General features: G+C 35.7%; 1 protein-coding gene across 1 annotated transcript in view; it reads right to left on the bottom strand.

Annotated features, from left to right (window-relative positions):
- The window catches only part of DOCK4 (dedicator of cytokinesis 4), a 249,333-nt gene that overhangs the window by 10,513 nt on the left and 217,723 nt on the right, over nt 1–21,097 (bottom strand). Inside the window, exons 36-49 of the mRNA XM_062583616.1 lie at nt 18,435–18,583; nt 17,255–17,341; nt 15,594–15,698; nt 13,714–13,855; nt 12,943–13,109; nt 11,518–11,604; nt 9,645–9,821; nt 5,960–6,043; nt 3,528–3,647; nt 3,040–3,161; nt 2,645–2,765; nt 2,063–2,144; nt 1,707–1,816; nt 282–449 (exon numbers count right to left, since the gene is read on the bottom strand). Coding sequence (XP_062439600.1) covers nt 282–449; nt 1,707–1,816; nt 2,063–2,144; nt 2,645–2,765; nt 3,040–3,161; nt 3,528–3,647; nt 5,960–6,043; nt 9,645–9,821; nt 11,518–11,604; nt 12,943–13,109; nt 13,714–13,855; nt 15,594–15,698; nt 17,255–17,341; nt 18,435–18,583 — 1,721 coding nt within the window. The remainder of the gene's footprint in view (nt 1–281; nt 450–1,706; nt 1,817–2,062; nt 2,145–2,644; nt 2,766–3,039; nt 3,162–3,527; nt 3,648–5,959; nt 6,044–9,644; nt 9,822–11,517; nt 11,605–12,942; nt 13,110–13,713; nt 13,856–15,593; nt 15,699–17,254; nt 17,342–18,434; nt 18,584–21,097) is intronic.

Raw genomic sequence — 21,097 nt, 5'->3', positions numbered from 1 at the left:
AGAATAAAAATAGAAAGGACAAAGAACAGTTTGAGCATCTAAATCCTAATGAAAGTTGCAGACCTTATTTTTTTTCTTTTTTCCTCCCAGATTACTCAGAATTCTCTCTTTGATCACAGTCCATTATTGCTGCCCAAGGAACAGAGCACCTGCAGAAGATACAGTGTCTTTCCCCAGAAAGATTTATCCTCATTTATGGTTAAGAGGGCAGAAAGAAATTGCCAAACCTTCTCACCTTTGAAACATACTTCTTTGTAAGAGAAAGTTAATTATCTACTTACCCTCTCTTGGGACACTGAGGGTAGAGACAGATTGGGAGATTTTGCTGTCAGGCGAGTCTCTGAGAGAACGGAGACTGGGCCTACGAGCTCCTCAGCCTCCCTTATCGAATCTCGGGTAGAGTGGGGGAGAGAAGTCGCATTCCACTTGGCAAAGCAAGAGTTTGCAGTCTGGGAGCAAAAATGGGACAATTTTTCTTTGCGGCAAACTGTAAAACCGCTTTATATAAAGAACATCTGGTCTTTCCTCTATGCTGGTTTGGCTCTCCTACCACTGAGAAAGTGCCCAGTAGATACATCAGTAGATATATCAGTAAGTATTGCCTGAGAACTGCTGTTACAGCCTGGCAAACTTCCAGTATTAGTTCTTAAGCCCTCAGATAACAGCACGAGGACTTATACAGAAAAGAAGAAAAAAATTAAATCAAGAACCAGCTCAATAACTGAAGAAACAAGAGAAAGAAATACCATTAAAGAGAAAGCAACAAATTGTTTCTAAAATAAAGGATCCTGAATTACCAAGTGGTATTTTATCAGAGGCCAAGCTTCTGGTAGAAATGAGAGTTAGTGTTGAAAAGAGGGTCCTAACAGAGTCTACTTGTGTTTGCCTCTTTCTGCTTCAGCAAGAGCTGCACTGCGTGACGGAATAGCTTAAAACAGCCATTATATTACAGGAAAGCACTGTAGAAAAGTAGGTCCAGTAAGAAGATGAAATTAGGGTTCAAAACTGGCATTCAAAATGCAGACTCATTTTACATTTCAGATAATTCAAAGGATATAGACTTTTATACACAGATTTATGCAACAGTACTTTTAGGGTAAGAACTCAACTCCTGTTCTTTCCTCCGGGGTAACAAAAATGTCAGTCTCTTCCTTCTCCTGAAATCATATCGAAAAATAGGAATTGCCACATGGCTTGGGTTATTATCTAACAGTGGCTAGAATTAGATATTTCAGAAGAAATTAAAGTTCAGGTCAACATGCACAACCACTGCAATAACAGTTTTCCCATTTTCTCTTTTCCCTGGATTGAAGAAACATCGATATTTCAGGCAATCAGGCTTTGTGATCTGATAGGCCTTTCATGTCTCTCACTTCAATGAGTAAATATCAAAACTAGATTTAAACCTAGACAAAGTCAGCAGAAATGTGATCTATTTAAAGTTCAGTGCATTCTATTCATATTATCTTTTTTGTGAGTGTGTAATATTTTACAGAATAGGTATTTATATATAGGCATTTCCTTTTAAATATGCTCATCACCTTTCCTTTTTTCTCCCAATAGTATGTATAATATTGTCCATTTCAAGGCACACCAAACCAAAACTAATAGCAGCAAATAAACACTGAATTTGCTCAAAGCTCAACAAGCTCCTTCATCTTTCTATTAACTATTAGAGTTAAGAGGCCTCCCAGCAAGCTTCCTACCTGCGAGGTTTCTGAAGGAGTAGGGTAAATGGCACTGCAGGGCCTCTCTCTGGGAGACAGGCAAGAGTTTTCTCGGGTATGCTTATGTTTGTCAGACAACAGAGGAGAGGCTGGAATATAAGTGTATGACGCAATTAAATTCACATGGTAAAATTCAGACTTTTCAATTGCGTAATGAAATTTCACTTCGTAATGAAACATGCAGACCTTGTCTACTGCCAATAAATCACATTCTTCAAACAGTTGGCTGAATTTAATGTCCTACCAGTGACAGTGTGCAGAAATTATTTGAGATTCAGCTATGTAACCTTTCAAGAACCATTCAATCTGGTTTAGCAAAGAGGACAAGCACTGACCTCTGGCACTGGATGGAGCAGAACTGGTCACATTAGGTGAAGCTGAGTGAGTAGAACTTAGACTTGAGGTAGACGGGCTGGGCTGCGCACAGAAGAGATGCTGTTGTTACCACATTACACTTACCAGTTTGAAAAATATGAACTTATAATATGTACTTCTCTAAAACAAAGAACTGTGATTTGTTAGACTAGTACTTTTGTATCTCAAAGTAGCAAACTAGTATATGAAGCCTTATGGTAGCTACACATAAAGACATAGTATAATATCAAATAAATAAAAATAATTAATATATTAAAATAATTACATCACAACTGTGACAACTGAACAAAAAAGTCTAGGTAAGGTGATGACTGTATCAACGCAAATCGCTTATTACTTTTGGCATAAATTCACACTGTCAGTTTGGAAGAAACAGTTACACAAAAAGCTATTCTTTGTAAGGTAAGGAGGTGAACTCCTAATCAGCAATAACTTTTAGAATTCTGACTGGAATAATGAACAAAAACATTAATTTAACAAATATCTTCATAAGAAAAATTCATTTTAGCTTGTTTTAACTGAAGAATGATGATAATTTGTACCTGCATGTTAAAAACTTCATCAGAGCTTTCTGATTGCCCAGTGATATTGCTGACTTCAGCAGAAGCTTGGGATGACAGTGATGAGGATGAATACCGATTGACAGCTGGATAACTCAAGGGACTATTATAGGAATAATGAAATAGAGAATATCTCATTGTAGTTGCCATTCATGGTTTATTAATCAGGTATCATGAGAAAAGACCACATTTTATTAATCTCCACAATTTAATTTGAATTTAGTGTGTACAGGGTATGGAGGAAAGAAATTGATGATATATATCATCTATTTATGCCTGAAGATACTTCAGGTTTACCAGCAAGTATGCACACAACAATAATTTGAGTCATCTTCTTCAAATAACAAAACACATCAATTTCCAGTAATTTAACTTGCCTGCGCCGAGGTATTACCCTAGCACCATCAGGGCTCATAGAAACAGGTACTGAATTTCGGCATACACGAGGACTTCCATTTGGGAAATGAATGGGGCTAGCTTGTACACAGGTGGAGAACTCCTGGCAAATGGTTAAAAGAAGATTAATTAAAATGAATATAACATCATTAAACACTTTGTGACAGACATGTATTCATTTGAATAGGTATATCTGCATTTTGGATCAGGTTCATCATAAGTTAAAAAAACATTTTAATTTTTAAACTGATGATACTTTCCCTTTTGTAATGCATGATTGTTTCTCTCTGCATTGTATGGAAAGTTTGCTAGCTTTCTCTTCACTTTGTGATACCATAAGAATGCCTCCAAGATGTAACGTGGACAACCAACCAAAAGATGTCACTATTTGCTGCTTTGGAAAATTAACAGCAGTGAATTTGCTACAGCAAAATTGTCTCACAGCCCATCAGTGCACCTGCTCACGTACCTGTATTCCCAAACTCGACTTCATCACAAAGAACTGATCCACTAGCTTTTTGTGTAAAGGTCTCATATCCTGAGGCACAAACTTCTCATGCACTGCTAAGCCAAATTCTAGAATCTGAGCCTAAAGACAAGACAGGAGAAAAGAGAGGAAAAATACTTGATCTGTTCTCTTCACACTTTCATTTTCTGATCAATTAATAATTATGACATTAATCCAAAAAACCCACATATTGTATTAAAATAATTTATTTAAATACCTGAAAGACCTGTAACCAAACAGGGTGTAAGACCAAAACCAGTAATACAGACAAGAATTTATGCTTCTCCTCCTTTTACTATTTGATTTTCTGAAGCATATAACCTACTTGAATTCAACTCTAATATAAAAGCCATTACAGATAATGTAGTGGAAATCTGTCTAAATGGTAACTGTATAAATGAGCCATTCTAAACTCTAAATAAAAGCAATTTTCTATGAGATCCTAAAATATATGAAACATAAAATATGAGCAGAATACATAGACACATCTGACAGAGACCCTGGATATACTTCCAATGATGTCCATGGTTCCCTGTTGTATTTCAACTCCACAGTGAGTTCAGAAAGTGGTGATTATATGCGCATCTTCAAGGTAAGGCCCAATAGGCTTCAGAATAACATTGCTAAAACTTTTAATTTGATAAAAGTCAGATCCTGCACAAATTTGGTCATACACACTTAAAATATTGAATTGGTTAAGTGATGAGTCAGATAAAGTTGAACTTAAAAACAAAATAGTTACACTGTGCTGTAATATCTTTGGATGAGAGCATGTAGCTGATATTTTGGATCAGATTCTCAGTGTGCGTATACATCTGCACAACATCACTGACTTCACGTAAGAATTCATATTCATGCACTGATCCTGGCCCTTTTGAATGTTTTGCACTTTCTGTTAAATCATTTGTGTGTACCAGACAGCTTTTAACTGGTATTGCTTGTAATTCAAATTTTATCATGGAAAGTTACTAACTCTAATTTTAAATTGAAATGTCAGTGAGATCAGTTATAGCTTGAAAAACTGAAACTGGGATGCAAATTACTGTACATTATCTAAATTAAATTTTAGTGAGATCAGTGAACCTATTATGATTTAAACTCCAGAGGATCTGTCCCTTCAACTGATCTGACCAAAATATACCACAGCATTGATGAAAAATGGAATTTTTACCTTGCCAAATTCCAATACGCTAGCTTAGAGTACATAGTAGCCAATGTAGAGTTTGAAATTGAAGCATGCTGCATAGAGCAAAGGTAAATGTCGTTTAATAAAGGCTGAAATATTTCGGCACAACTATTTGAGCAAAACAACATATTTCGTCACTTCCAAAAGGAGACACTTTATAATTGATGCTGGCAGACCTTCTAGATGTCCTTCTGGTTGGATTGTCAGTAATCTCTGCTTCTGTTTGAGCTACTGTAGATTTGAGTAGTTGTGTCCTTTGCCCAACACCCATCCTCTTCTGTAGCCCCTGTCCTGTGACCGAATTAAATCGTTCATGTCTCTGTAGCCCAACGTTTATTGGGTGGAGGGGAGATAAACCTTCCACTTTGAGTTTTCCCAAAGAAAAATTCTAAATGCTTTCCTTTAATTTCCACTTTGGAAATATCTGGTTTAAGAGTCTTTTATCCTAGGGAACTGACTACTTTAAATTTAGTCATTTAGCTTATTACTTAACCAAATCAATACTTGAAGACCTTTTTATAGTCTTCATGTTTTGGTGAAACAAAGGAAAATGAAGACTAAAATAAAAATGTACTGTTTTTAATGCAATAAAACAGTTTCTAGTACTTATATTTCACTTAGGTCCATCAAGATTTACGCAGTTCATTTATCTTTGATTTCTGTTTTCCTTAGCACATTTTATAGGAAATACTCAAAATGTAAGGACCATGGTAAACAGAAAAAAATGAAACCATACAAAAGCCATATAACACATAGAACACAACTATTTAATATCATCACTTAATATTTCTTATAGTACCTATATACACCAATTATTAAACTACTACATTAAGATTTTTTTGTTCATTTTTAATTATGCTAAACCTCTTGGTGAATATAATGTATATTTTGCAGTAGCTGGTATAATATACTGTGCCAGTATTTTCCATCATAAGACAAAACCTTGTCTCTTGCTCAACATTTATTTTAATCTGAAGTTACTAGAGATGATGATGAAAAGGACGAGGTAGATCTATAGGAAGAATATAACCTGGAAATCCGTCTATGCAGGAAGTTACCATCTGTCTGGAATACTAAAGACCACTGAGCAATCCTGAAGACCACTGGGCAATTATCTTTCGAAATTTCATATTTTATTTTGAGTCATGTCAACTGTAGCTAGAACAACTGACCAGGCCACCTACTTAGTCTTTTTTCTCCACTTTACCTGCTCAAGCATCAGCTCTCTCAAGCGTGTGATCTTTTCTCCATCCTCTGGATGGTTCAAGACATATTCTTTGACAAAGAATGCCTAAGCAGAAAACAGTAATGTTACAAAGTCACAAAATGAGTTGAAATACATCACTTTACACCAGTTTTCTAATGCTATTTTCAAAACATAAGCTCCTACTTCTTTCTATTTCAGCAGAAGATACTAAAATATGCAAAATAATTATTCACTTCCACACTAGTGGAGGGTACATGTAAATAAAGTGGAACTGTTCTTGAAGTGGAATTCACCAGTTGTTTAACATCCAGGACAGATCCTGGATCCAATCTGGAAACTTGCCAATTGGAGATGAAACGAATCAAAGCTCACCTGAACTAAAAATCTCTTCCCCATTAATTGTAGCACAGGCATTTCAGTAATTACATAGAGCTAGATTTTTCCTGTCTTTTCCTTTTAGAAGCTGTATTATCCTTTATTTTATTCTGCAAATAAAGGCATCTTAAGATCAGTGTGGAATTGTAAGATACTGCATGTATTAGAACTGCAACAGTATCTTCTTATTCACTCTTAATATAAATAACATTTTAAATAACTCTCAGTGACATTGCTCTCAAAAAGGCATACTTTCACTTCAGGAGCATCTGACCAACATCCAGGTGCATTCATGAGCATACATGACTTTCCATTCCATCTCCAAAGCTCAAATTGTATCAGTCATATTAGCGTAGTGTCATTTTACCCACCAGCAATGGCCTGGACACAGCCCATTTTTGTCCCATTTTTGTTCACAGTCACGTATTTCTTACCACGGCATCTACTTTACGCTGCAAGGGCATTACACTGCATTTATAGCATTTCTCGACTTTATTTTGCGAAGAAAATTACGGACTTTCTCAGACTGCATTTGTCACAAAAGCTCTCTGCACGCATACTTGTGCATAGCCACGGTTTTATATCCACAGAGCCGACTGGTTATTTTGTGCTGTGTTTTCCTTTTCCACTTGCCTTAGTTTCTCTGAAACACCCCTTACAAGGCCCTCCATCCAACTTCACCTGTTAAAGTCTCTGCCATGTATAATCACTTGTAAATAAGGGGTAGGAGCAGAGCTGGAGATAAATATATCACCTTGCTGTGATTCAGCTCCAAAATTCCATGCTGTGACAAGCTTTAATAAGAAGCAGTATCGAGACCTGGTCTGAATATCCCAACACTGTAATGAAGAACACTTATTTCATCCGATCCTTTCACTTTAGATCTGTAGACTTACAGGACTTCATGTTCAAATAGTAAGAACAAGCCCTCTGATATTTCTTGCTAAAATCTCAAATTCCAAACTTCTGCCAACTGATATTTTTTCCTCATCTACAAGCTTAATGTTCTTTCAACATCAAGCAGGTGGCGTGCCAGTAGTTTTAGGCTGAGAAATATACAGATCTGTAGTATGACTCAGAGATGTAACATCTGACTTTAAACAAAATCCTCAGTATTTTAGAAAAAAAAATCCAGAATTTAACTAAATTCACTAATTTTCTTAGAACTGGTTGTTTCCACTAATTAAACATGAAAGTGCCTTGACTCTTCTATCACATGTAAAAGAGCTGAAAGAAATATATTCTATAGCAGAAATTACAATGTGAGAGGTGTTCATAGGCACGAAGTACACCTCCTGATTTTCCAGCAGTGCTCAGATAAAGTCACTGCCTATTTGCCATTTTTTAGTATACAGGTAGGTACTGCATAACAGCTATCACGTGTCTACATTTTCTTGGGATCTGCTCCCACACTGAAACCAATGAAAGACAAGGCAGCTGTATCACCTGCAATATCAGCAGGGATGGATCAGAAGGATTGCAAAAGGGATAGATAATTCAGAGATGGTTGTTTTTTATCCAATTAGGAAGAAGTGGGGGGGGGGGGGGGGGAGAAGGGGGGGATGAAGGAGGGAAGACTCAAGATGCTGGCCAGCAACTGGCCAAAAGATGTATTTGCTGAGTCTTACGCTTAAAGTTAGGAAGCTGTGAAAACAGAAGGAGGGTATCTGTAGAGACATGGCCGTGCTTACCTCAGAGCACATGCTCCAAGATTGACCGAGTTTTCAGCATTGTACAGGAGAGAAGGCTAAAGCAAGTCAAACAGATGCCTAAAGAGAAGGACTTGCAGAGGAACTGAACAAACAGAAGGAAGAAAGCAGATAAGAAACAGCAAAACAGCAGACTGAAAAGGGGACATGCAAAGAGAATGAAGGTGAAATAGAAAAAAACCCCAACACCTCACAACTATAACTATCAATTTTGATGCTTACAACACAAACTAGGACATAAATTTATCCAGCCAAAAAGAGACCGATGCATGAAGGACATGAAGGAAACAAAAACTAAAAAAGAAGAGATTGAGAATTGCAGCAAAGAACAGCAAAAGGAAAGGAGTAAGCTACAACCTTTAATACACTTGTAAAGAACGGAGCACTACACAGAGATACCGAGCTAGCTTTGACCAAACTCAGATAGGGCTAACTGAAACCAGACGTAGTGCTGACGTGACCGTATTGCTCCAGGGACTCCTTTGTGGTGCTCTCCCATGCGAAGCAGCTTTGCTGCCGTCGTGTAAAGGCAGCTGGGAAACATCAAACTGGTACTGCTCTGCCTTAGTCCCACAATTTTCATATCGCTGCAGCATGAGTGACAGAGACGAACACTATGGCAGACTCAATGTCTTCTTGGTTAATTTAGATGTAGTTTTATCAAATTTAACACTATTGAGTGAACACTGAATCTTGCAATAAATTTTTATCTTTGAGACAGTGGACAGAATATTACTCAACTTGGCTCACATTTCATTGGAAAAGGAACAACCAGACTCAAGTACCTCTCAATGCTACCAGAAGAAAGAGGGACATCAAGTTGGGCTAGAAAAAATACCCCATTTTTTTTTACTGTAGTTTCAAACTTACACAGAATTTTTGTGGAAATACAGCATCTCAAATATGCAAGGCTTTTATTAAGGTGATACAAAGATGATGATAATCAGGAGCAACTTTTTAACAGAAATCTAGCGTTGGGCATAGAAGTCTAGGTATTTCTTAAGTGTATGGATTAATTCTCACTAAACTGTTCCAGCAAACAGCTTTCCTCAAAAACTTGGAGAAGGGAGGAAAAAAAAAAAAGAAAGAAAGATGTAGAAAAAATGGTTTTATGAGATAAACTCTTTTGGTTAAGAAATAAACCTCTTAAAATTAGAATGTCAGCAAATAATAAGAAATGGCTGGTTAGCCAGAGCTACCTCCTGACCTAAAAAGAAACCGAAGAGATGTTAAAATAAAAAAGGGTGTGTGTAGGGGGAATAAAGGTAGTTTTAATTACATTGTTGTAATATTTCATAGAAAAAAAAATCGCTGTCCACTAAAGGTAAAGGCAAGGGAATTATGAATCTGCTTCTCACCGGAGTCATTTTACTATAAAATTTGTGCCAGAATAGTTGTAATAATAGTTATACATATTTAACACGACCTCACACAAAACTGCAGTAAAGGAAATAAAGGAAATAATGTATCATCAAGAATATTACTGATATAGTACCTGATATAGTACTTTGTCTATAATTCACATTGCATTTTCTGTACAAAGAAAGAATCAGAGACTTAATAATACATTTTAATAAACACATTCTAAATAAATTTCTTACCTCTTGGTATCTAGCAACTCCACCATTAACTGCTGCATCAATGACTCCATTTAAACACATTGTGAGAGGGTTGATATTTTGCATCTGTCGAGTTTGACATTGACTAATCAGTGTTCTCAGCTGCTGGTTCTTATTCTCCAAGACTTCAATAGCATTCTCAAGAGGACTCATTTCTACCTGAAAGGGGAGTGAGACACATTGCAAACACGTTTAATCTTCAATTCAAGTATTAAATTTATTAAATGCGGTTTTGCTAATTTCTAAAAAGAAAAGAAGGTTATACTATATTCTAGAGTATTTGGTCAGAAAAACTTCTCACATGAGCTATACTGTAAAACATCCATGAATAAAAATAAATAATTTTATCATGTAATCTAATTCATTTTATCACGTAACAAGAGACCAAAAGAAATACCTCTCCTTTCTTCTAGATTCATTATCTGACCTCGTGAGATTGCTCAGCCCCCGCAGCAGAACACTAATACACTTTAGCATCCTGTGAAACTGTTGGAATTCAGGGCTATGTCTAAGCCATCCTTGGCAGCTTTACTTGAATTTGGGCTCCATTTCAGAGAGATTGCACTGTGCCATTAAGAGCAGAGCTTGGGCATGGATGAGCTAGTTTCCGCAACCAAAGTGAAGACAATATTATGGATGAGAAGTTTGAATGTAAGGTTTGAAGTAAGATGCTAATAAAGATACAGCCAAGAACAGTCACACAGGATGTACCTGTCCTTCCTAAAGGGTGAGGAAGTTTTACTCACTGTTAGTATGAACTGCAGGAAAAGCAAAAAGCAGAAAACTGTGAAGAGACACAAATCGGAATCATGCACTAGTCTATGCTCAGGAAAAATTATTACAGTTCACTGTTGGAAAAAAGTGACTATAATGGTAACACAATATCTAATTGAGAATCTTCTGTTGTTTCCTGTTTTCTACATAATTATTAAGATTGGGGTTCTAATAATGTAGGAAGGACCTACTAGGAATAACTAAGAAATTCTTCAGTTCTGATCTTTACTAAATCCCATTTTTGGTTTTCTACAGGACAGCATTAGAAGGCTGGAAGAATGAAATTTTGCTGGTATTGTAAAATGAAAACAGAACAGATTTTACAAACAAAGTGAGTTGTACAATTGTATCCCTATATTTAATGGGAGTATTATAAGACTGTTTTTGTCAGGAAGGAGAATAGCTACATATGTTATACTCCTGGGCCCAAAACTTGACCAATTATTTAGAGATTGCTAGATTAGATGCTATTTCAAAGTATTCAAGAGTTTTCTAAGAAAATAACAAAAAGGATCAGGGGAAAAATTACAATGTGTCAGTAACAGATTGCTATTTTAAGCCCTATTCCTGCAAGTCCTGCGTAGGCACGCTTCCATGCCTATGCGGAGAACCGGTAACCAACAGAGCTCTAGGCAAACACAGATATCCACTGGATATGGAGTTTATTGCAGTACTGGAACTTGCAGAGTGCTTCCTTTTCAAGAATACTGAAAAATACGCTGGGCTTATTAATATTTCTAAGTATTAGATGTTAGATTATACTAAGTTTTAGGAAAGCAATTTGCTGACATTAAGTGTTGCCTTTGGCTGTATTCTGATTGCCCATTATGGTTCTCAACTTCTTATCTTCAGCTGTTTATATGAATCATAAGGGTGGCTTCTTGATAATATTTTTCAAGTTAGGAGAAACTAGACAACTCAAAATATTTTGTAAGTAACTTTGATGTAGCCAGTTTAAAAATCTGCTCAAAGAAATTAAATATTAGTAATAAATCTTAGTCTTTTTCAAATAATATATGGATAAGTAAACCAAAACACAATACTTATTGCAATCAATTTATTTCAAAGATCTTATACTCACTACTTCACGTTTTTCCACTTCAAACCAACGAGATATTCCAGGTAAACTCTGCACCAAAATCAGGGTGGTTCTCTCTACCCATAGACTCTGCAATATACAAAAACATTTTTTTTCTCAGTTTTCTCTTTTATAAGGAAAGAATCAAGTGCTTTCTGACAACCTAATTTACCTGCATAGTTTTCTTAATTATTCCCAATTTTTTTGTGCATGCCTTTATTTAAGTAACAGTACATATACAAAGAAGTATTAACATCCACGTATCTACTAAAATGTCTATCCCAGAAACCTACAACATTCTCTTTTTTCTTTACGTTCTATGGTTTACTACTAAGCATTATTTTTTGCTGGTCCTGTACCTTTTTTAATACGGTGTTATTCTATACCATACAATATTCTGTCGTTCCCTCATCTCCACAAGTCACCCAACCCTGAAGGCATTTTAACATTCCAGAATGAACGGCTGATGTGATACTTAAATGTAATACTATCAAATGCTTTGCATAAACAAGAGGTTTATAAAACGACAAACCAACTTAACCTTAATTCAGGGTAAAGCTTCACTCAGTACATAGTATAGGTCTTACACAAATATATACAAGCTGTATAATTAAAATAAAGCCCTAAGCTTTAGCTGGAGGGCAGTAGTGATTTAATTAAGCTAATTTGTTATCCTTATAGTTTTCTTCTATCACTTTATAACAATAGTACTTACGGGATAATTCACTTTGTGTGTCTGAATATCAGGATATATATGAGATCTTTCAAACGACACACCATCAATGCAGCAATATCTTTAATTATGTGCATGTATATAGGTAGGAAAGTAGATATTGAGTGGATTTAAATATTTCTGGTGGATCAGAATTAGAACTACACCATAAAAGCGTAAAATGAATTTTCAGTCTGATTTTTTATTAGGAGGAACATAAGTCATTTATGCATTAGGGAGGAATTACTGCTTTTCCCTGAGACAAGCTTCAAGTTCAGAGGTAGCTTGTAGTCTTGATGTCACAGGAGCAGAACAGTATGTAGTTCAGTCAAAATTGCCTCTCCCTTGCTCTAGGGAGAGATAACTTTGGCAATCATATCTACACTCCACCTTACCTCCTGAACAGTGTTGTCTCAGCTGCTTTAGAAACTTCTCTGGAGGCAGCTCTGCTCTCTCTAGGCTCTTCTGCAATCTGTATTTAGTTGATGCAAAAACTAAAGGTACTTTTTGCTCTCCTTTTTCCATGTAGGAAGGACCTTCCTGTTTCCCATGTATTTTCCTTATTATTTTAATTACAATGCCAAGTAAAACAGTCAAATCTGACCTATCTGTCAGAAATTTATTAAACTCTACTTAGTTAAATAACACAACTGTAAAAGAAGTTACAAATAAACCTGTAGGTCCACTAGCTCAGGAAGGTGTGCACGGTACTTCACCTTGAATTCATTCTCCTTGTCCTTTGTCCCTTTGTGAAATGGCCTGTCATATCGGAATCTCCAAATATGATTTACTTTGTAAAAGCTCTTGATGTTATCTGGAATGCCATCTCTCTGCAGGACTTCCTGATTTTCAGGAATTGGTGTCACTGCGTAGATCTGCAAATCTATATGTAGAGTTAAGGCTATCCTACTTCATTCAAACTAGCAAAACATGTTGACTCCTGAAACACGACAGAATAAAAACCGCTTTAAAAAGCATACATCATTAAAAGCTTCTAGATATTAATGGCTTGGGACAGGAAACAGATTTTTGACAGTCTGGGATTTCTTTGTATTGTTTTGTTGAAAATTTCGTATTTATTTCTGAAAAAGCTATTTACATGGAATAGTACATGCAATAAAAAGACTGAATTAAATATATTCTTACACATAGTAAGAATGTCATGCTAACATTATGTTGTATTTTAAGAATTTGAACTATTGTAATTGACCTGACACACTATTATCACAGCTGTCATAGCTCTGCAAGTAATTTTGTTTAAACTAAGAATCTTAATAACCTATCAGGGAATTTTTAAATAAAACTAATAATTACACAAAAAAATTGCAAACCTAATAGAGTGTCTGGGACAAATGATGAAGGAATTCTGCCTTATTACTTATTTCAGTGGAGGAACATTGTGATTGAAATTGGCTATTTATGTACCTACATTTTTTAAAAAGAATGAAAGACAACTACAGAGCATGGGTTTGTGATTATGTGGATACATTGTGCTTCTGCCTGAAAGATGGTCTCATCTGGCTGATTAGCATGTTGCATAGCAATGGCATGTGGGAACTCATTCAACATTCGCTGTTGGAAGGCCTCCAGCCTTTCATAGTCATGTCCTCGGCAAACAAATTCCTTATTCTGAGGAAAATAAAGAAAAAAAGAGAGCAAGTTATGTGAAAATAACTGGGTATCATTAATTAGATCCAAAAACACACACTTAAATGAAGATTTTCTGAGCAATTCTTCTTAAAAAAGAAACAAAATGCATATTAATCATTTCCAAAAAATACTATTAAATGAATTCATTTATGTTATAAAATTCTAAACAGCCACTACTGATATGTTCCTCTTGAAGTAGGGTTAGATAGAAACAATAGTTGTCCTTAAAGTAAAGCATTGCATTCAGAGAGCCCGGACTTTCATGAGAACTGCTATAAAAAAATCATCTGTACCTCTCTAACTGTGTAACTAAAAAATAAATTTTGAAAGCTTCCTGCTAAAAAAAAAGTGACTCTCCTTCTGTAGCAAACATAGCTAAGTTTCGTAAAAGAATTATAAACTGCTTTCCACAAAAAATAAGTTTGAAGCAGTAAGTTTTGAGGTGTTCTTTGTTGGTGCTGCAAGCATAACTGTTCATTAGGAGTATTATGTACAATTAACTTACTTGGAAAATGCATATATATTACCTGGGCAGATGCATAAACAGTGAAAGACTTACAGATCAATAAATATTGCACTACTGTGTAGACTTTATCCAGTACTTTTATGCCATCAGCTGACATACTTTTAGGATCCTAAACATTAATTTTTTTCTAATCAACATTCTTCAATTGGTTTATACTGTTTATTACATACACAGTAATAAAAAATGATGTGCTCATCAGACTGTTTTTGTGCATCACTTAATGGAGAGAGTTTCCTGCTATCTTTACTGTTTGGAATTTGTGATCACCACCACCACAGAGGCAGAGAAAAATCAGGCTTTTTAGGCCTCCACCATGCAGAGGATGTTTCTTCATCACTTCTTTTGAATGACCTTTGGAAGAGCAGCTTAGGATTTTGATTACAGGGAGCTGGCTCCAGGAATAAGATAAAATCTGTTCTGTTCCCAAGATGACAGCCAACACAGTGTAGACTGCAAGACTGTGGAAAAGGGGAACAAGGTAAACAAGAACAACATTTTCAAGAGCACTTGAATAACTTCAGAGTCTAATAGAGTGACTGGGACAAATTATGGGGGAATTGTGCCCTACTGTTTACTTCAGCAGATGCACACTGTGACTGAAATTGGCTATATATACCTGCATTTTTAAATTTAATTAATTTTCAAGAGTATTAATTTTTAATTATTTTCTCAAGATTAATTTTCAGATTTATTTTCAAGAGTAACATTATGTATCTTGTCAGCTTAATTACATTGACAATTGGTGAAACTCTGGGTGTCAAATTTTTAAGCATTTCAAAAAATGGAACTTGGGAATCTAAATTGTTTAAGTTACTGACTGTCCCATTGCCAAAGGGATTCCTCTGCTGACAACCACCTTCTGAGCAGCCACCAGCAGAAACAGAACAGGACAGAGGGAACAAGCTACTATGGACATCTGCTGTAGGTGCAGGGTTTCCAACACCAACATGAATCTTATGTTTCTGTGGGGCTCTGGAAGCCTCCCCTTCTTCCTCTATTACTCAGGGAAGCCACCTTTTCCCTCTCCTGAAAGCAGGATGGTATTTCATTAGTTAACACACAGAATTTCCTGTTTCTCACATGAGAAGAACCTGTATATGGTATATTCAAATTCTTAAGCAGACAGAATGATAACAAATGATAGCATGAATTGCAGAATTACTCCATCACGTTTAGTTTCAATTCACTTACTCTCAAGAAAAATGGAAACTTTTTCCCATAAAATCCAACTCTGAAAAACTCTGGCTCCAAACGCTGTTGATCCATAATTTTATCATACAAAGAGGCTTCCATCATCTAGGTGAGATTGAAAAGAAATACAATTATGTTTTTAAAACTTATTTTTACCTTAAGCTTTTACAAAAAGGAGGGTGTTTCAGCACACAGCTCTGGACCACTGGACTTGCAGTGCATCTGAGTAACAGTAAGGAGAACTACAAGTTTCTAAATGCATCAGAACATTTGTACCTATTAAATACTTGGAAGCTTTCAAGTCATTGAAAGTGACCGTTACCTATAAAATATCTATATTAACAAGGTAAAAGATTAATGACAGCACGCATAGTTCTTTAATGATAAACGGAAGTAGTAAAAACTCTATACACAACATGAAACATATGACCCAATAATCTGCTAATCATTCAAATACATGTCAGTAATATGATCAGTTTAGGAAGCAAAGTCAAATTTCTATGGAACCAAATCCTAAGAGGCTTGTATGTTCAAATCTCTTAAGATACCAATAAAAATGTGTGTCTAATTTGTTCAAGTTCCTTTAGAAATCCCACAACAACAATTATGTGAGAATTATTTTTCTTCAGAACATCCTACATTTATTTCACTCAAAACACTGACACAAAGTAATCTTAGTGTCAAAGTCCCCTTCTAAGGATGACAAAGTTTCAGTAAAACATTCTCTATTAAAATTTTTGTATTAATACTGGGAAGAAAAAAACAGTATTAGCCCCATTACAGCTAATGCTGACAGCTCAGTAACTGCCTCGTTTAAATTGTGAGGAGAAATCCCCCCCTCCCCCTTATGCTTTTTAACACATTTCCTTTGTAAAACAGATTACTAGTAGAAGGACATTTACTACTTCAAACACGTAATACATTAAGTACAATTAATTAAACATGCACAAGCAAATTCTTTTTTCTTATTCACATAATGATAGTCAGTTTGCTTTTGCTTACATGGTCCTGTCATTGGGAGATTTAAACATATATGGAGTAAGCAGATCATTGCCAGGGAGTATTGCTCTGTAGCTCTGAGTGCTGAATTTTGCATCATGCTGTTAAGCAGCTCTGGATTAAGTATGCTACAGTCAGTTTCCACAGCAAGCATTCCATAGGTAAGAAAAATTTTTAAAAAGCAGTTGTAATATATGAAATTTAATCCATCAAACAGAGGCAGACTCAAAAAGAGAAGGCTGGATTCTCTTTGAAATACAATAGCAGAAAAAAAAAAACCAAAGAAGCAAAACTCAGAGCTCTAAAAAAATGATAGAGAAAGAAGGAAGACTGTGTCAAAACAGGTTCTCTTTTGTTATGTGATTTTAAACAGACTATATTTTCATGTAATGAAGAGAAAGAAAATTTACCAAGTTGTATGTTTCTTGTTTACAAATTGTTTCTTTGTGATTATAATTGCAAAGACAGGTCACTGCTTGTAGCAAAGGAAGTGAATTTGTACATAAAATTTTTGGGCATGTGCATGCACACAAAAGGGGTGCTATGCATGTACAAACATATCCTGACAAACTTAATCTTCTAAGTAATATTTCAGAATCCAGATTTTAAAAAAAGAAAGCTTTGGGATGTTGGAAGAATGAAAAAGCACTCAGGTACATTACCCTCATCTTGCTGAGGTTTCTGTAGTCGTAGTAGCTCTCATATTGTTCAGCAATTTTCCTGCATAAGATAATACCGTTTTCCCAACACTGCAAGCAAGTCAGTAAAAGGTGTTCAGTAACTTCACAGCAACCGTCTAATAATTCATGATTTATTATTAAAGTCTGGTCTTTTTACACTGACAAAATCATATTTCCAGTAACTGAAAATACTTGAACATACTGTCTACTATATTGATAGCTGCTGAGTAATATTGATGCATTCTTTGAAGGATCAAAAATACATTTAAAGACCTGGTAAATGATTCTCACAAGATAAGACTACCATTGCACAAGATACAGGTCACTGCAAGGGTGATGCACATCTCCTTTGATACAACAAATGAGACTGATTCAACAGAAGATGAATTTTGTATTTTAAAAAATATATTCTTAACATATTCTCAATTTTTATAGAAGTTATCTGATTGGAAAGTATTTTATTACATCATATAATTTAAAATTTAAAAGTTAATTAAAGCAGTTTCTGACAAAATTGATGACTAACATCAGTTTCATTGAATTTACAAGGCATACATCAATTTTATTCTAGCTACACAAAATTGAAATGAATTGCTTGTTTGTTGGCAATATCAACCACCAGACAAAGAGAATATAAAATTTTAGACCAGAGGATAATTATTCCTGCTTAATTTGGAATTAGCATTCTCAATGACGACAATGAATCCCTGTAAATGTGATGCTCCTCTCCCTTCTGCCAAAAAATCTATTCCTTTTTAAAGATACTACAGTTGCCAAATGACAAAACATGATTTAGCAGGTATAGATATAATCCTCATAAACCAGACACCTGAATTTTACCCTCACTGAGTCAACTTAGTGAATTTGATAAGCTTCTTTCCTTATACAGCTAATTTTCACCACTTTTAAAACTTTTATACAGTGTTTTGACACTTACAAAGAGAACTGCTATGCAAGTGCAAATTATTCTCAGATATAAGTGTACAATACCTGTAGGTTGGAAAATGGTTAGGAGGGACCTACTGCATCGTTATCTAATTGCTTAATCAGGCAGCAGCAAACACTGCCCCAGTAAATGACAAAGAAAATCACAATACTGGAAACAATGTCCTAAAATTAATAAACTAGTCTTTCTAGGGTTGATAAAATAAGACTGCTTTACCTTTCCCCTGTCAAAATTTTGAATGATGGTCAGATGGAGATACTCTTTACGTTGCCACTCCGTTTGCATGGGATAGTTCAGGAATTCTCGCAGGGGCCGCTCAGACCACTCCAACAGCTCGTCGTACAGCAAGAGCGTGTAGGCAGCCTCTGCCAGGTAAGTTATAGCACAGTGCACATGACCATGAAACAAATAAAACCACCAAATACAGTAAATAAAAATGTGAATACTCTTGAAGAGATGCACCTTTTTATTAGGCATCTGACTCATTTCAAATATAAAATAGACATGGCAGATCTGGTTTTGGCTAGAGTTACCAGCTATGATGACAGGAAGTTCAGCTTACAATTTTCACTAGCTATTTGAAGCGGAGTTACTGGGACAGCTTTTGGGGAATTTGGCAATACAAAGAGGACTGGGAAATTAAGAAACAACTTCTTGTCAGCCCTAGACTCCCCTACTGCTTGTGGAAGCTGAGAATCTGTTAGTGATTCTACTGTCTGGACAAGGGAACAAGGCCCAGAATATGAGGAACATCAGAGAAATCAAAGAAATAGAGAAATGAAGATAGAAAGGACTGGAGGACAAAGTGCAAAGAGTTTAGGGCTGGGAGTGAAAGAGAGAGGCAAGTCTGTGCTTAAGAGACTCCACTCTTCTAGAAGTGAAAAAAAAAATAGGCTCATAACTGAGCCTTAATGCTCTTCTACTATAAAAAATAACTGACAAGTACACATGGAAAATTTCTCATTCTTTTGTTAGTTTTGGAAGGAATCAAACTTATCGCTGCTGACCAGTGACAGAACGCTACGTAGTAATCTTTAGATCACATTTGGTAGGAATTACCTGGTTATAATATTTTTTTAAACTTAGCTTTAAAAATTCCTCAGAAATGGTATAATAAAACTAATACTAAAGGAACTTCTCCACTGCAAAGTCAGATGTCAGCCAATGAAGAAATACCAGAATTAATACCAGTTGTGACAGTTCAATTTGGCTAACTGTGCATCCGCATTACTGTTTTCCAAGGTAGTGATCACAGTCTGTTTTTCCACTCACAGGACCACTTTGCATGATTCAGTACAAAAGATGGGCCACGCTCTAGAGATGCATTGTGTTGGAAGAAGCTGCCTACCAGGCTTATTGAAGGTTTTGGAGGCTGCACATAAAGCAAAAGATAACTATAACGTAGTAATGTAGCTTTTATGCTGAGGTAAGTGAATTTTGCCCTAGATAACAATATCCCTCTCTTAACTCTGCCATGTGAGTTCCTATAAGACAGCTGACTTAAACCAAGTGTACAGAGGTTTTTCTAACTATAGAGGCCTTTTTATGTGTCCAGTTTAAGTACCTCTGGATGAAGAATCACCACTGCAGCCAAAGTTTGTGGAGAGTGTGCTTTGAACACAGAGTGGTATAACATGCTAGGTAGGGTGCAAAATGAGCTCATAGCAAATAAAGTAATTAAAAAAAAATACTTTAATTCAGTTCTCTGTGTGCCTGTGGCAGACACCTGAAGGTGAATATTATAGAACTCTATATATGTCAGAAGGTTTAGATTGATGGAAGGCAGAAAGGTAAGGGATTATATGCAAAGGAAAAACATCCAGAATGAGTACTCATCTGGTGTGCACAGCGCTACCTGTGTGCCAAATGAAGAAAGCCAGCACAGGAACACATAATTAAAGACAGTGCTATAATACATATGTGCAAAGCAGACAAGCTGAAGTTGTACAGACAATCCTAATTTTAGCATCACATAATTTTCAGACTCTTTGACTAGATAATGCTTTTTGTCATTGTTTCAAGCTACAAAATTAGATTCAAAATCTGCATGTTTGCATATCAACTTTCTTCTGTTAATAAAAATAAATCATTCAAAATCTTAAGAACAACTACAGAGAGCAGAGCACAGATACACATTAGAAAGACAGAATCCTTTCTTTCTAACATATTATGCACAAGTCCTTAGATTTGGAAGAATTTTCTGTCATTTTTCTCTTCATTTGTTATATTTAAAGTTGTCATAAATGTATATGAAAGGAATATAAAATAAGAATGGCCAGAGTGGGCAAAAGATGTCTCTGCCCAGCAGTAGCCAATGTAATAAATAACATAATGACAGCTCTAGGACAGGTCTGTGCGCAATTGGCTGTGCATCAAAAGAACAGCAGGAGAGAAACAAGGTTGACTTGTGATGTGGGAAATTCAGCTTATACAGGAACGATTAAAAAACTAGGCATTCCCAAGATTTTTTAGCAAAAATCTTCTCCTTACAACTCTCAGGTGACTGAGAAAACACAAAAAGAACTAGTACATAAGGAGCTGTTTCAACCGCAAGAGAGTTAAATTTATAGCCGTGACTGAATGCTAGGTGAAAAAAGATATGAAGCTAGGTTTTATACTAAAAAAGCACCCCTCCCACCCCCGTGAGAATTATTAGAAGCAGTCTGGTAAATCATATCATGAAAGGAGAGAAAATAAAATTATTTTAAGGGCAAGCTGGCTTTATCCCTAGAATGAACCCATATAGTTCAAGAAATACAGGTAAAACATGCTGTAATGTTGGTAAGATAATAAATTTTTCCTATCCTTAGTTTCTTGATATCAGTCAATTTTATAAAAGTTTACTTTGTGTTATCACTGATAACACTGATAAGGCAAGA

Source organism: Rhea pennata, chromosome 1 (assembly GCF_028389875.1).
Source record: "Rhea pennata isolate bPtePen1 chromosome 1, bPtePen1.pri, whole genome shotgun sequence".
NCBI classification, from domain to species: domain Eukaryota; kingdom Metazoa; phylum Chordata; class Aves; order Rheiformes; family Rheidae; genus Rhea; species Rhea pennata.
Note: the sequence above shows the minus strand (reverse complement) of the source record. Positions and strands in the feature narration are given on the sequence as shown.